Below are 14,254 nucleotides of genomic sequence, written 5' to 3'. Positions count from 1 at the left end.
GAACCTACGGATCACGCAGGTAGGAGTGCGCATGCGCGCTTAGGGTTTTATTATATAAGATAGCTATTTTGCAAGATCATAACTGCATTACTTGCAAATTGCAATACAAAAAAAAGGAAGAAGATTACAAAGAGTAGGGACTCCCCCCTCCAAAACTACCTTATATACCTTGGTATTCCCTGGTGGTCTAGTTGGGGTAGAGTGATGCCCCAGTCATGGCAACCATTTTGAGAACAGAGTCAAAATGGGCTAGGATAACTAGGGATCAACTCTGCTCCAACTATATCCCTAGATCACCAGCCATTTTAAGATAGGCCCAAGGGGCAACTCCTGTTATTCTGGGGTGGGGAAAGCCAAATGGGACAAAACATAGATTTTCAACTTCCACCCAAAACACATGGTCATTTTCAGATTAAACAAACCATGGCTGCAAATGAAAATAACTTTTCGGCCAAAACAGAAGCAGGGGAGAATGATTTTGAGCTGGTTTTGGTGCCATAATTGAAACCAAAATTCAATTGGCCTCTAGTCCTAAGTTATTACAAAACTACCTAGCTAATGTAATGTGTTTTTGTTTTAGTTGACATTGTCTTTAAAAACTATGCAACCTGCTGAAGTAATCTAGATTTATGTGGTGCAGCAAAATAACTCACTTACCGTCTCTCAGGACTAATTACAGCATTTGTTAATTCGTCTTTATTTGTGTATTTCCAACCAGGAATTTCTTTTGAGCACTGGTTCACATCTGCAGCATTAAAAAAAAAGTTATTGTATTCAGTTTTCAGGACAATCTAATCTTTTAAAATCTTTAAAGAAAAATGTATCCAAGTTGGTCTAAACTGTGAATTTACTTTGGGTTTTCTCCCAACAAATTTAGTAAGGGCTGAGCAGGAGAGGGAAATTAGGTCTTACCCGTTAATCTTTTTTCCTTTAGTCTTTGCAGACTAGTCCAGATGTATGAGTTTGTTTTCACCTACTAGCAAATAGAGACTGAGAACAAGTAGTGGCATTAAGTATCTTGTGCAGTCCCTTAGTAGTCAATTATTTCAATGAAGCAGAAAAAGACATTACCCCCTCAAAAAATGCTCCCACAAAATGACCTCAAACAAATTTAAAACCAAACCAAGGATGTACTAACAAGCTCAGAACATACTAACCATGTGTCCTCTTTGCTTGCTTACAGGAAAGCAATGTTACTTACCGTAACAGTTGTTATCCAGGGACAGCAGGCAGCTATTCTCACTAGTGGGTGATGTCATCCGACAGAGCCCCGATACGGACATCTTGCAAGCATGTCTTGCTTGAAGAAACTCAGAAGTTTCGAGATGCCCACACAGCGCATGCGCCAGTGCCTTCCCGCCCGATGCTCCGGGCGTGTCTCCTCAGTTCAGGTAGCTAGCAGAGAAGCCAACCCAGGGGAGGTGGGTGGGACGTGAGAATAGCTGCCTGCTGTCCCTGGATAACAACTGTTACGGTAAGTAACATTGCTTTATCCCAGGACAAGCAGGCAGGTATTCTCACTAGTGGGTGACCTCCAAGCTAACCTCAATGGGATGGAGGGAGAGTTGGCAACTTAGGAGAACAAATTTTGTAACACAGTTTGGCCAAACTGTCCATCCCGTCTGGAGAAAGTATCCAGACAATAATGAGAGGTGAATGTATGAACCGAGGACCAAGTGGCAGCCTTACAAATCTCCTCAATCGGTGTCGATCTGAGGAAGGCTACAGAGGCTGCCATTGCTCTGACCCTATGGGCTGTGACCTTACAGGGAAGGGGTAATCCAGCCTGGGCATAGCAGAAAGAGATATAAGCCGCCATCCAATTGGAGATGGTGCGCTTCGATACAGGTCGTCCCAACTTGTTTGGATCAAAGGAGATGAAAAGTTGAGGAGCAGTTCTGTGTGGTTTGGTGCGATCCAAGTAGAAAGCCAAAGCACGTTTACAGCCCAGAGTGTGTAGAGCTGATTCTCCAGGATGAGAATGAGGCTTTGGAAAAAACACTGGAAGCACGATGGATTGGTTGAGATGAAATTCAGAGACCACCTTGGGTAGGAATTTCGGATGAGTGCGGAGGACCACCTTGTCATGATGGAAAACTGTGAAAGGAGGGTCCGCCACCAAGGCCTGAAGCTCACTGACCCTGCGAGCAGATGTGAGGGCCACCAGAAAAACCACTTTCCAAGTGAGAAACTTTCGGGGAGCCTTGCTCAGAGGCTCAAAAGGAGATTTCATAAGTTGAGAAAGGACAACATTGAGATCCCAAACCACTGGAGGCGGTTTGAGAGGAGGATTGACATGAAAAAGTCCTTTCATAAATCTGGAAACCACAGGATGAGAGGAGAGAGGTTTCCCTTGTAGAGGCTGATGGAAAGCCGCAATAGCACTCAGGTGGACTCGTATAGATGTCGACTTGAGACCAGACTGAGACAGATGTAAAAGATAGTCCAAAACAGAGGATAGGGAGGCTCGCTGAGGCTCCTTAGAATTGGAAATACACCATGAAAAAAATCTAGTCCATTTTTGGGAGTAGCATTGACAAGTAGCAGGCTTCCTGGAAGCCTCCAAGACATCCCTCACCGCCTGGGAAAACTGGTGAGGAGCTACGTTGAGAGGAACCAAGCTGTCAGGTGGAGAGACTGCAGGTTGGGATGGAGCAGAGATCCTTGATGCTGAGTAAGCAGTGAAGGAAACACTGGAAGAAGGAATGGCTCCCTGCTGCTGAGTTGAAGTAGAAGGGAGAACCAGGGTTGCCTGGGCCACCGAGGAGCTATTAGAATCATGGTGGCTTGGTCTGATTTCAACTTGACCAGAGTCTTCTGAATGAGAGGAAATGGAGGAAACGCATACAGAAAGCGATTCCCCCAATCCAGCAGAAAAGCATCTGCCTCGAGTCGATGGAGCAAAACTGAGGCAGTTTGAAGTTGTGGGGAGCCGCAAAGAGGTCTATTTGAGGCGTCCCCCAATGTGCAAATATCTGATGAAGGGGGTTGGAATGGAGAGTCCATTCGTGAGGCTGGAGGAGACGACTCAATTTGTCTGCCAAGACATTGTCCTTCCCCTGAATGTAGACAGCCTTGAGGAAGGCATTGTGGCGAATTGCCCAATTCCAGACTCTGAGAGCTTCCTGGCAGAGGGAGGCCGATCCCGTGCCCCCCTGCTTGTTCACATAATACATGGCGATCTGGTTGTCTGTACGGATGAGGACTACCATGTCGTGAAGCAGATGTTGAAAAGCCTGAAGAGCATAGAAGATGGCTCTGAGCTCCAGAAGATTGATCTGATGGAGGCGGTCCGCACTGGTCCAGAATCCCTGAGTGCGAAGCCCATCCAGATGAGCCCCCCAGGCATAGTTCGAGGAATCGGTTGTGAGAACCTTCTGATGAGGAGGAGTGTGAAACAGCAAACCTCTGGATAGATTCGAAGAGGTCATCCACCAAAGTAGAGACTGCCGAAGAGCAGGAGTGACTATGATGTGTCGAGTCAACGGGTCTGACACTTGAGTCCATTGAGAAGCTAGGGTCCACTGAGGAGTTCTGAGGTGGAGCCTGGCAAAGGGGGTCACATGAACTGTAGAGGCCATGTGGCCCAGGAGGACCATCATGTGTCTCGCTGAGATGGACTGGCGAGAAGACACAGACTGGCAGAGACGAAGAAGAGCATCCAGGCGCTGAGGAGGAAGGAATGCTCGAAGCTGAATGGTGTCCAGGACCGCCCCGATGAAGGGAAGGGACTGGGTAGGCTGCAGATGAGATTTGGGAAAATTGATCTCGAAGCCTAGGCTTTGTAGGAAGCAGATCGTGGTCAAGGTCGCCGAAATGACCTTTGGAACTGACGGGGCCTTGATGAGCCAGTCGTCGAGGTACGGAAATACCTGAAGACCCCTGTTCCGGAGAGCAGCGGCCACCACCACCAGACACTTCGTGAAGACTCTGGGGGACGAGGACAGGCCGAATGGAAGCACTCGATACTGCAGATGTAGATGTCCCACCCGAAATCTGAGGAACTTGCGGGAGGCCGGATGAATGGGGATGTGAGTGTAGGCCTCCTTGAGATCCAGAGAGCATAACCAGTCGTTCTGCTCGAGGAGAGGGTAGAGAGAAGCAAGCGTTAGCATGCAAAACCTCTCTTTGACTAGGAATTTGTTGAGGGCCCTGAGGTCCAAAATGGGTCGCAGATCGCCCGTCTTCTTCGGAACCAGGAAGTAGCGGGAGTAAAACCCCTGGTTCAGTCGGTCCGTCGGGACCGGCTCCACGGCCCGAAGCCGGAGCAAAGCCTGAGCTTCCTGGAGAAGAAGGGCGGTCTGAGTCAAGTTGGAAGGATACTCTCTTGGAGGGTGGTCCGGAGGGACCCGATGGAAATGAAGAGAGTATCCTTCCTTGATGATAGTAAGGACCCAGAGGTCGGTTGTTATGGCCTCCCATCGATGATAAAAATGATGGAGGCGCCCTCCGATGGGAAAAACAGGCAGAACGAGGTTGGTTATGCCCTCGACAATACAGTCAAAAAGGCTGTGTGGTCTTAGGAACAGCCGGCGACTGAGACTTGGGCTGACCCTTCTGGGGAGGCTGACGCTTCGCCGGTTGTCTCGCAGGAGGAGTTTGCCTCGGCTGATAACGCCTCTGATAAATCAACGGTGGACGAGAAGGTCGAGACTGTTGAGGCTTGGGCTTCGGTCGAAGGATTGATTGGAAGGACTTTTCGTGATCAGACAACTTCTTCGTGACAGTCTCGATGGATTCGTCAAACAGATCTGCCCCAGCACACGGGACGTTCGCCAGGCGGTCCTGAAGATTCGGGTCCATATCAATGGTCCGCAACCAGGCCAACCGGCGCATCGCCACTGAGCAAGCCGCCGCTCGGGCAGAGAGCTCGAACGCATCATAGGCAGATTGCATCAACTGAAGTCGGAGTTGGGACAACGAAGCAACCACTTCCTCAAACTCAAACCTAGCCTGGGATTCGATGTATGGAGTGAATTTTCGAAGCACAGGTAGAAAAAATTCCAAGTAGGTTGCAAAGTGGAAGCTGTAATTCAAGACTCTAGACGCCATCATCGAATTCTGATAGATGCGTCGCCCAAACTTATCCATGGTTCTGCCCTCGCGGCCCGGAGGTACAGAAGCGTAGACCTGGCCAGGATGAGACCGCTTGAGCGAGGATTCGACCAGGAGGGACTGGTGCGAAAGCTGAGGACCCTCGAAGCCTTTATGATGTACCGTGCGGTACCGCGAATCCAACTTGCCAGGGACCGCAGGGATAGAGTAAGGAGACTCGAAGCAGCGCATGAAGGTCTGGTCGAGGAGCTTGTGCAAGGGAAGCCGCAAGGACTCTGCCGGAGGCCGAGGCAAGTGCATGGTATCGAGATACTCTTTGGAATATCGAGACCCCGCATCTAGAGTAATGTCCAAGTCATCCGCCATCTGCCTGAGGAACGATGAAAAGGACAATTGGTCCGCCGTCGCCGGTCCGCGAAACGGACTAGAGGAAGACGAAGCCTCATGCTCCAAAGAGGCCTGTGAACAACAGGACGAGTAGAAAACTTTGGGGTCCTCGAACTCTGGGCCCGGAGGAGGGGACCCAGTCGAAGCAGCATACCCCAGCCGAGGCAATTTCTTCTGAGGCGAGACGGTCGAGTGTCGAGAGGAATGCTTCGAAGAATGCCTGGACCGATGCCCCTCCCGATGCCTGGAAGGAGATCGAGTCCTTCTGTGCGAGACTGGGTCAGACGCTTCCAAGGAGCAGATCGGACTCGACGTCGTCGATCTCAAAAGTGGAAGAGTCGGTACTTCTCTGGACGTCGCCCAGGTTTGATAGGGAGTTCGAAAGAACTCGTCCTGCTTCCTGCTATGCCCCGGACTGGATGGCCCCGAAGGTGGACGCCACACTGAATCATGGGGCGGAGTAATCGGTTCCAAGGGAGGCAGGTCACTAAACGAGGGTTTCCTCGAGGGAATGGGCTCCAGAGGAGGCATCTCGCTAAGAGAAGCCCTCCTCGATGGAATCGGTTCTAAAGGAGGCATAGCATTCTCGGAGGACCCAGACACCACTCGCCGCTCCTCCTCGCCGAGCAACGAGGTCGTGCGGCATGGAGGAGGAGGAGGGGGCGGTCCGCCCCTCGAAGCCGAAGCTGGGAGGTCACCCTGAATGGTGGCAATCAGACGAGGCCCCATGGTTTGCATGAGCTCAACGAACTGAGCCTCCAGAATGGACCGCAGCGAAGCCGATATGGAGGGATCCGCACCAAAAGGGGGCCCTTCCGCACGGTCTCCGCGCTCTTTAGGTGCAGAGTGCTTCTGCTTGCCAGCTTTCGGCACCTTGAGCACCACTGGTGGAACTGTAGGGGTCGAGACCTGCTCCAAGGGAATGGAAGAAGGCACCGGCGCCGAAGTCGGGGCCGAAACCGGGGTGAATGACGCCGGTTTCAGAAGGCCCGAAGCAGCTGGGGAGGTAGCGGGCTTCGCTGAAGAAGTCGAAGCCCCCATCGATGTCGAAGCTGCAGGCGCTGACAAAGCATCCATCTTGAACATGGACTCCCAGAGCAGACAGCGCCGCTTAAACGCTCTCGCCGTCAGAGTGGAGCAAGGCCGGCACGATTTCGGAAAGTGATCCGGTCCCAGACACTGTAAGCAGCGTCGATGAGGGTCCGTGAGCGAAATCGCGCGCTGGCACTTGCTACACTTTTTGAAACTGGTAATCGGCCGGGACATAGGCCGAAAAAGCTCCGCCGCAAGGTCGAACGCGCGGGGCCTCAGCCACGCGGCCGACCCTGAGTCGGAAGAAAAAAATTTTTTTTTTTTTTGAAAAAAGAAATCAAAGAAAGAAATCAATGCACAGGAGAGCCCAAAAGAACTCAACCCGCGGCAAAAAGAAAGCAAAAAAGATATTCAATGGGCGCAAATTGAAGATAGACTTCTCAGCTCCGCGGAAGAAAAAGAACTGAGGAGACACGCCCGGAGCATCGGGCGGGAAGGCACTGGCGCATGCGCGGTGCGGGCATCTCGAAACTTCTGAGTTTCTTCAAGCAAGACATGCTTGCAAGATGTCCGTATCGGGGCTCTGTCGGATGACATCACCCACTAGTGAGAATACCTGCCTGCTTGTCCTGGGATAATTACTCTTATAACAGACTCAAGACTGCATACCCTAAAATGGATTCTGGACTGGTCCGGAGGAATTAAAAGAAAAAAAAATTTAAATATGTAAGACTAAATTTCTCCTTCCTTAGCGTTATTACAGATCAGTCAAGATACATGGAAAGTACCAAAACAGTAGCCTTCAAGAATGGATCCAGATAGGTCAGCTCTCAAAATCCTGTCAAAAGTTACATCCTTCAATATTTGAATGTCTAAGATATAGTGACAAACAAATGAATACAACAAGGACCACCAGAGTTTGCAGATCGCTTGTGAAGGGAAAAGGTTATGCTCTGTCATAGTTGAAGCTTATCTTTAATTAGAATGTGACTACAGCACTGGAGATGCTGAATGACCCTTAAGTACATATATAAGGGGCGTTCAATAATTTATCTAGCTTAGTATGAAAGAAAGTAGCAAGTGTATTGAAATAAGTTTGTGCATGTTGTGACATGTCTCAAAGTTACTTATGCAACGTTGCAGCTCAGTGCAAGTCTTAACATTCCAAGAAACGAGATGCGAAACAAGTAAGAAACTGCTAGATTTGGAGCACTGTTCAGTGATAAAATTTCTCACAAAAGAAGGGGAAAAGCCTATGGAGATCCATAAACATATGAAGCACAATTACTTACCATTAATAAGTGTTATTTGGGGACAGCAGGCAGATATTCTCACATGTGGGTGATGTCATCCATAGAGCCCGGTACGGAGAGTGTAAAAAGTGAACTATCACTAAATTTTAAGAAACTTTGCGACTGCCTGCACCACGCACATGTGAGTGCCTTCCCTTCCAACATCAGATTGCGGTTCCTCAGTTCTGTAAGCAAGTTAAGTAGCCAAACAAGGGAGATAGGAGGAATGTGAGAATATCTGCCTGCTGTTGCCAGATAACATCTGCTAGAGAGGCAGAGCAGGGTCTGCCTTAGTCTCAATTAAAAAGTACAAATAGAACTTGTTAATAAAGCACAGTTACTTACTGTAACGGGTGTTATCCAGGGACAGCAGGCAGATATTCTCACATGCGAGTGACATCATCCACAGAGCCACGGTACGGACAACTTTAAAAGTGCATGCGCGAATGCCTACCCGCCCGATGCAGGCTCATGGCTCCTCAGTTCCGTAAGCAAGCTAAGAAGCCAAACAGAGTAGGTGGGTGGGTTGTAAGAATATCTGCCTGCTGTCCCTGGATAATGGTAAGTAACTGTGCTTTATCCCAGGACAAGCAGGCAGATTTTGTGCTGCCCTCATATGTTTCTTTACTATACAAATTGTAGTTCTTCCTTTTCCTTATGTTCCAGTTTGTAATTGAAGTCTCTATCTTTTGTCAGACTGGTACCAGTCCAATGCTAAAAACATGCATGATGTGAAGCTGTTGTTCTGTTTGAAATACGTGAGGGAGTGACGTTTTCTCTTCGAAGCATCCGAGAAGGAACGATATTCATTGGATTGTCGATGAAGAACTGGATTGGTGGTGAGAGGATTGATACCTAACATGGCCTGTTGATGTCACTCCAGAGAAACCAATTATGGTACCGCAGGGCTTGGTAGCCCTGTACTTAGATTGTACCAGTATCGAGGGAGTCGATACTGGGGTAAGCAGTTTACATGCATCACCCAAGTCCCTTCAGAACAATGCATCGAGCTGTGCCCAGAAGGAAGCACCGATACCTCTGGCTTATCTGTCGGTACCATCTGTGCTACGGCTTGCCTCGAAGAGGGTGACCTTAAAAAATATGCACACCTCGAGGTTGAGGCAAGCCGGAAGGTGGTCATCACTGCTTGATTGGCATCAAGAGACTCGATGCAAAGTGACCTGCGATGCTGATTGGGAAGCTGGCAGCCTCTGAACTGGCTTACCAGACGAATCGATGTCTTTGATGGCGAAGGTCTGTGATCGATGCCCATGCTGGTCCCGAACAATCTTTCCTGTTGAAGTTTCGCAAACATTTCTGCAGAGTAGTACACTGGGCATATGTCCAACCCAGTGGTCTGGGCAAAGGGACCCGAAGCACCAATTGTCAGGAAGAAAGGTTGGCCTTGGGCACCTACAACACTCCTCTTTTTTTTTGAGCCCATTAGCGGCCTGAAAAAGGGTTGAAAAGACTGCGTCAGCCAAATCGATGGTTGAGGAACAATGAAAGTCTCGGTGGCTGAATCCCCCGAGGAAAAAAGAGGAAAGAATGGTCCCCTTCTTTTAAAAAGAAATAAACTTAAACACAAATTAAGAAAAAATGCATAAGCGGGAAGTCAAATGGCAAAAAACTGAAGAATGTTCAGACATACAACTTCTTAGCTCCGTGGAAAACTAAGAACTGAGGAGCTGCAGGAGCAGGAAGTCGAGTGTCGAGCAGGAAGGCACTCGCGCATGTGCGGTGCAGGCAGTTCACGAACTTTCTTCAATTCTTAAAGTGGTGATGCACTTTTAATGCTGTCTGTACCAAGGCTCTTTGGATGACATCACCCACATGTGAGAATATACTGCCTACTTGTCCTGGGATAATAGAGTATACAACCCTTTCCAATAGTTTTAAAAGTGAAGTGTTTTATCACAGGTAGAACCTAAATTGAAACAGTTAGAAGATTTAAAATTAGGAGCAGAGCTCAAACTGTTCAAAACAAAGTCAGTTTCTGTCTTGCCATAAGGAACAGAAACCACTGCTGACCTGAATTAGGTGTTAATTAGTTTCTGAGAGCTTCAAAGGGTCTGTTTGGAGCAGTCCCCTACAAATCATAGAAACATAGAAGATGACAGCAGAAAAGGGCCACAGCCCATCAAGTCTGCCCACTCCAACAACCCTACCACTTTGAATTTACCCCCCTAGAGATACCACATGTGTATCCCATTTACATTTTTTACCCCCCTAGAGATCCCACATGTGTATCCTATTTCCTTTTAAAATCCGGCACGCTGCTGGCCTGAATCACCTGAAGTGGAAGTTCATTCCAACGATCGACCACCCTTTCGGTGAAGAAGAACTTCCTGGTGTCGCCATGAAATTTCCCACCCCTGATTTTCAGCGGATGTCCTCTTGTGGCTGAGGGACCTTTAAAAAAGAAGATATCATCCTCCACCTCAATACGGCCGGTGATATATTTAAACGTCTCTATCATGTCTCCTCTCTCTCTACGTTCCTCGAGTGAGTATAGCTGCAATTTATTCAGCCTTTCCTCATACGGGAGGTCTTTGAGTCCCGAGACCATCCTGATGGCCATTCTTTGAACCGACTCAACTCTCAGCACATCCTTTTGGTAATGTGGCCTCCAGAATTGTACATAATATTCCAGATGAGGCCTCACCATGGATCTGTACAACGGCATTATAACTTTGGGCTTCCGGCTGATAAAGCTTCTTCGGATACAACCCATCATTTGTCTTGCCTTTGATGAAGCTTTCTTCACTTGATTGGCAGTCTTCATGTCTTCGCTAATGATCACCCCCAAATCACGTTCCGCCTTGGTCCTAACTAAGGTTTCACCATTAAGTGTGTAAGTTTTGCATGGATTCCTGCTGCCGAGGTGCATGACCTTACATTTTCTAGTATTGAAGTTTAGCTGCCAAGTCGAGGACCAGTGTTCCAATAGAAGTAGGTCCTGTGTCATACTGTCTGGTAAAGTGTTCTCACTTACTATGTTGCATAGTTTGGCATCATCGGCGAATAAAGCACAGTTACTTACCGTAACAGGTGTTATCCAGGGACAGCAGACAGATATTCTTAACGCATGGGTGACGTCACCGACGGAGCCCCGGTACGGACACTTAACTAGAAAGTTCTAGTTGGCCGCACCGCGCATGCGCGAGTGCCTTCCCGCCCGACGGAGGAGTGCGTGGTCCCCAGTTAAGATAAGCCAGCTAAGAAGCCAACCCGGGGAGGTGGGTGGGACGTAAGAATATCTGCCTGCTGTCCCTGGATAATACCTGTTACGGTAAGTAACTGTGCTTTATCCCAGGACAAGCAGGCAGCATATTCTTAACGCATGGGTGACCTCAAAGCGAACAGAGAGGGAGGAGGGATGGTTGGCCATTAGGAAAATAAATTATGTAACACAGATTGGCCGAAGTGTCCATCACGTCTGGAGAAGGTATCCAGACAGTAGTGAGTAGTGAACGTGTGAACTGAGGACCAAGTGGCAGCCTTGCAGATTTCCTCGATGGGCGTGGAACGGAGGAAAGCCACAGAAGCAGCCATAGCTCTGACCCTGTGGGCCGTGACAGCACCTTCCAGTGAGAGACCGGCCCGAGCATAACAGAACGCAATGCAGGCAGCAAGCCAGTTGGAAAGCGTCCGTTTAGAGACAGGACGACCTAGACGGTTAGGGTCAAAGGACAGAAAGAGCTGAGGGGATGAGCGGTGAGCCCTGGTACGGTCAAGGTAGTAAGCAAGGGCACGCTTACACTCCAGCGCGTGCAACGCCTGTTCCCCAGGATGAGAATGGGGCTTAGGGAAAAAGACAGGCAACACAATGGACTGGTTGAGGTGGAAGTCCGAGACCACTTTGGGAAGGAATTTAGGATGGGTACGCAGAACCACCTTGTCATGGTGAAAAACAGTGAAAGGTGGGTCGGCAACCAGTGCATGCAGTTCACTAACCCTCCTGGCAGAGGTGATGGCAATGAGGAAAAGCACCTTCCATGTAAGAAATTTGAGCGAAGTTATGGCAAGAGGCTCAAAAGGAGGTTTCATGAGGGCGGATAAAACCACATTCAGGTCCCAGACGACCGGAGGCTTCAGAGGTGGTTTGACATTGAAGAGGCCTCTCATGAACTGGGAAACCAGGGGATGAGCCGTGAGAGGTTTTCCGAGGATAGGCTCATGAAACGCAGTGATGGCACTGAGGTGGACTCTGATTGAGGTAGACTTGAGGCCAGCGTCGGACAGAGAGAGCAAATAGTCCAGTACAGTTTCCACCGCCAATGAGGTGGGATCGTGGTGATGTAGTAGACACCAAGAGGAGAACCGGGTCCACTTCTGATGGTAACATTGGAGGGTGGCCGGTTTCCTGGAGGCATTCAAAATACGATGGACAGGCTGAGACAGATTGTCTGGAGAGGTCAGGCCGAGAGAAACCAAGCTGTCAGGTGGAGCGAGGACAGATTGGGATGCAGTAGAGACTGATGCTGCTGTGTAAGTAGAGTAGGAAACACAGGGAGAGGAATGGGCTCCCTGGAGCTGAGCTGGAGCAGGAGGGAGAACCAGTGTTGGCGAGGCCACCGAGGGGCGATGAGAATCATGGTGGCTCTGTCCCTGCGGAGTTTGAATAACATCCGCAACATCAGAGGCAGTGGAGGAAAGGCATAGAGGAACCGATCCGTCCAGTTGAGCAGGAATGCATCCGGGGCCAGACGATGAGGAGAGAAGAGTCTGGAACAGAAATGGGGCAGCTGATGGTTGTGAGGAGCTGCAAAGAGGTCCACCTGAGGAGTGCCCCACCGAGCAAAGATGGAGCGGAATGTGGGAGGATCCAGCGTCCACTCGTGAGGTTGAAGGATGCGGCTGAGATTGTCGGCCAGGGAGTTCTGTTCACCCTGGATATAGACAGCCTTGAGGAAGAGACTGTGGGCCGTGGCCCAGGTACAGATGCGGACGGCCTCCTGAGAGAGGAGGGAGAGATCCGGTGCCGCCTTGCTTGTTTATGTAGTACATGGCGACTTGGTTGTCTGTGCACAGGAGAAGAACCTGAGGGTAGAGAAGGTGCTGGAAGGCCTTGAGAGCATAGAAAATGGCCCTGAGTTCCAGGAAATTGATGTGATGCTGACGCTCCTGATGGGTCCAGAGTCCCTGAGTGCGAAGATCTCCCAGGTGAGCTCCCCATGCATAGGGGGAGGCATCTGTGGTTATGATCATGGAGTGAGGGGGTAGATGAAAGAGTAGACCCCTGGAAAGATTGGAGGAGTTCAACCACCATTGAAGAGACTGCTGAAGAGACGATGTCACAGAGATGGGATGAGAAAGAGGATCCGAGGTTTGTGACCATTGGTTGGCCAAAGTCCACTGAGGTGTCCTGAGGTGGAGCCGCGCCAGAGGAAGCACATGGACCGTCGAGGCCATGTGGCCCAGGAGGATCATCATCTGCCAAGCTGGAACGGAGTGATGAAGGAGCACCTGACGGCAGAGGTGGAGCAGGGTCCGTTGGCGGTCGGAGGGGAGAAACGCCCTCATCAGAATGGTGTCGAGAACGGCTCCAATGAACTGAAGTCGCTGTGTGGGAAGCAGATGCGACTTGGGGTAGTTGATCTCGAACCCCAGGAGATGGAGGAAGGAGATGGTGTGCTGAGTGGCTTGTAGCACAAGTGGAGACGTAGGTGCTTTCACCAACCAATCGTCCAAGTAGGGGAACACCTTGAGGTTGTGAGACCTGAGAAAGGCCGCCACCACAATAAGGCACTTGGTGAACACCCTGGGCGATGATGCGAGGCCAAAGGGTAGCACTTTGTACTGATAGTGGCGGTGCTGTATCTGAAATCGGAGGTAGCGACGTGAAGTCAGATGGATCGGAATGTGAGTGTAGGCCTCTTTGAGGTCTAGGGAACATAGCCAGTCGTGTTGAGAGAGAAGAGGGTAAAGCGTGGCAAGGGAGAGCATTTAGAACTTTTCCTTGACCAGACACTTGTTGAGGTCCCGGAGATTGAGGATGGGACGGAGGCCTCCTGTCTTTTTGGGAACCAGGAAGTAGCGGGAGTAGAATCCCTGACCCCTTTGGTCTGAGGGTACCTCTTCAATGGCGTTGAGAAGAAGGAGGGAGTGGATCTCCCTCAGGAGGAGGGAGGATTGGGAGGAGCGGAAAGCAGATTCTTTGGGAGGACTGTCTGGTGGAAGAGTCTGGAAGTTGAGAGAGTAGCCGTGGCGAATGATGTTGAGGACCCACTGGTCTGATGTGATGACCTCCCAACGGCTGAGGAAAAGCTGGAGGCGTCCTCCGATAGGCTGAGGAAGAGGCAATGATGGTGGGAGACTGGCTATGTCCTGGAGAAAAGAGTCAAAAGGGTTGAGATGGTTTTGACGGAGGGGGAGGCTTGGCAGGTTGGTGAGACTGGGAGCGAGCCTGAGATTGATGCTGGTGACGAGGTTGGCGAGATTGCTGAGGTGGCGGGTTGAGAGGTCTGGCCGAAAACCTGCGCTGG

At 50.0% G+C, this 14,254-nt stretch overlaps 1 protein-coding gene across 4 annotated transcripts in view; it reads right to left on the bottom strand.

Annotated features, from left to right (window-relative positions):
* MELK (maternal embryonic leucine zipper kinase) overlaps window positions 1–14,254 on the bottom strand; it is a 204,196-nt gene that overhangs the window by 17,987 nt on the left and 171,955 nt on the right. For all 4 annotated transcript variants that reach the window (XM_033956774.1, XM_033956776.1, XM_033956777.1 and 1 more), the window contains one exon: window positions 658–745. In XM_033956774.1, the coding sequence (XP_033812665.1) occupies window positions 658–745 (88 nt within the window). The remainder of the gene's footprint in view (window positions 1–657; window positions 746–14,254) is intronic.

The sequence above is a fragment of the Geotrypetes seraphini genome, chromosome 8 (genome assembly GCF_902459505.1).
Source record: "Geotrypetes seraphini chromosome 8, aGeoSer1.1, whole genome shotgun sequence".
NCBI lineage: Eukaryota > Metazoa > Chordata > Amphibia > Gymnophiona > Dermophiidae > Geotrypetes > Geotrypetes seraphini.
The sequence above is the reverse complement of the archived record's forward strand: the minus strand, read 5'-3'. Positions and strand labels throughout refer to the sequence as shown.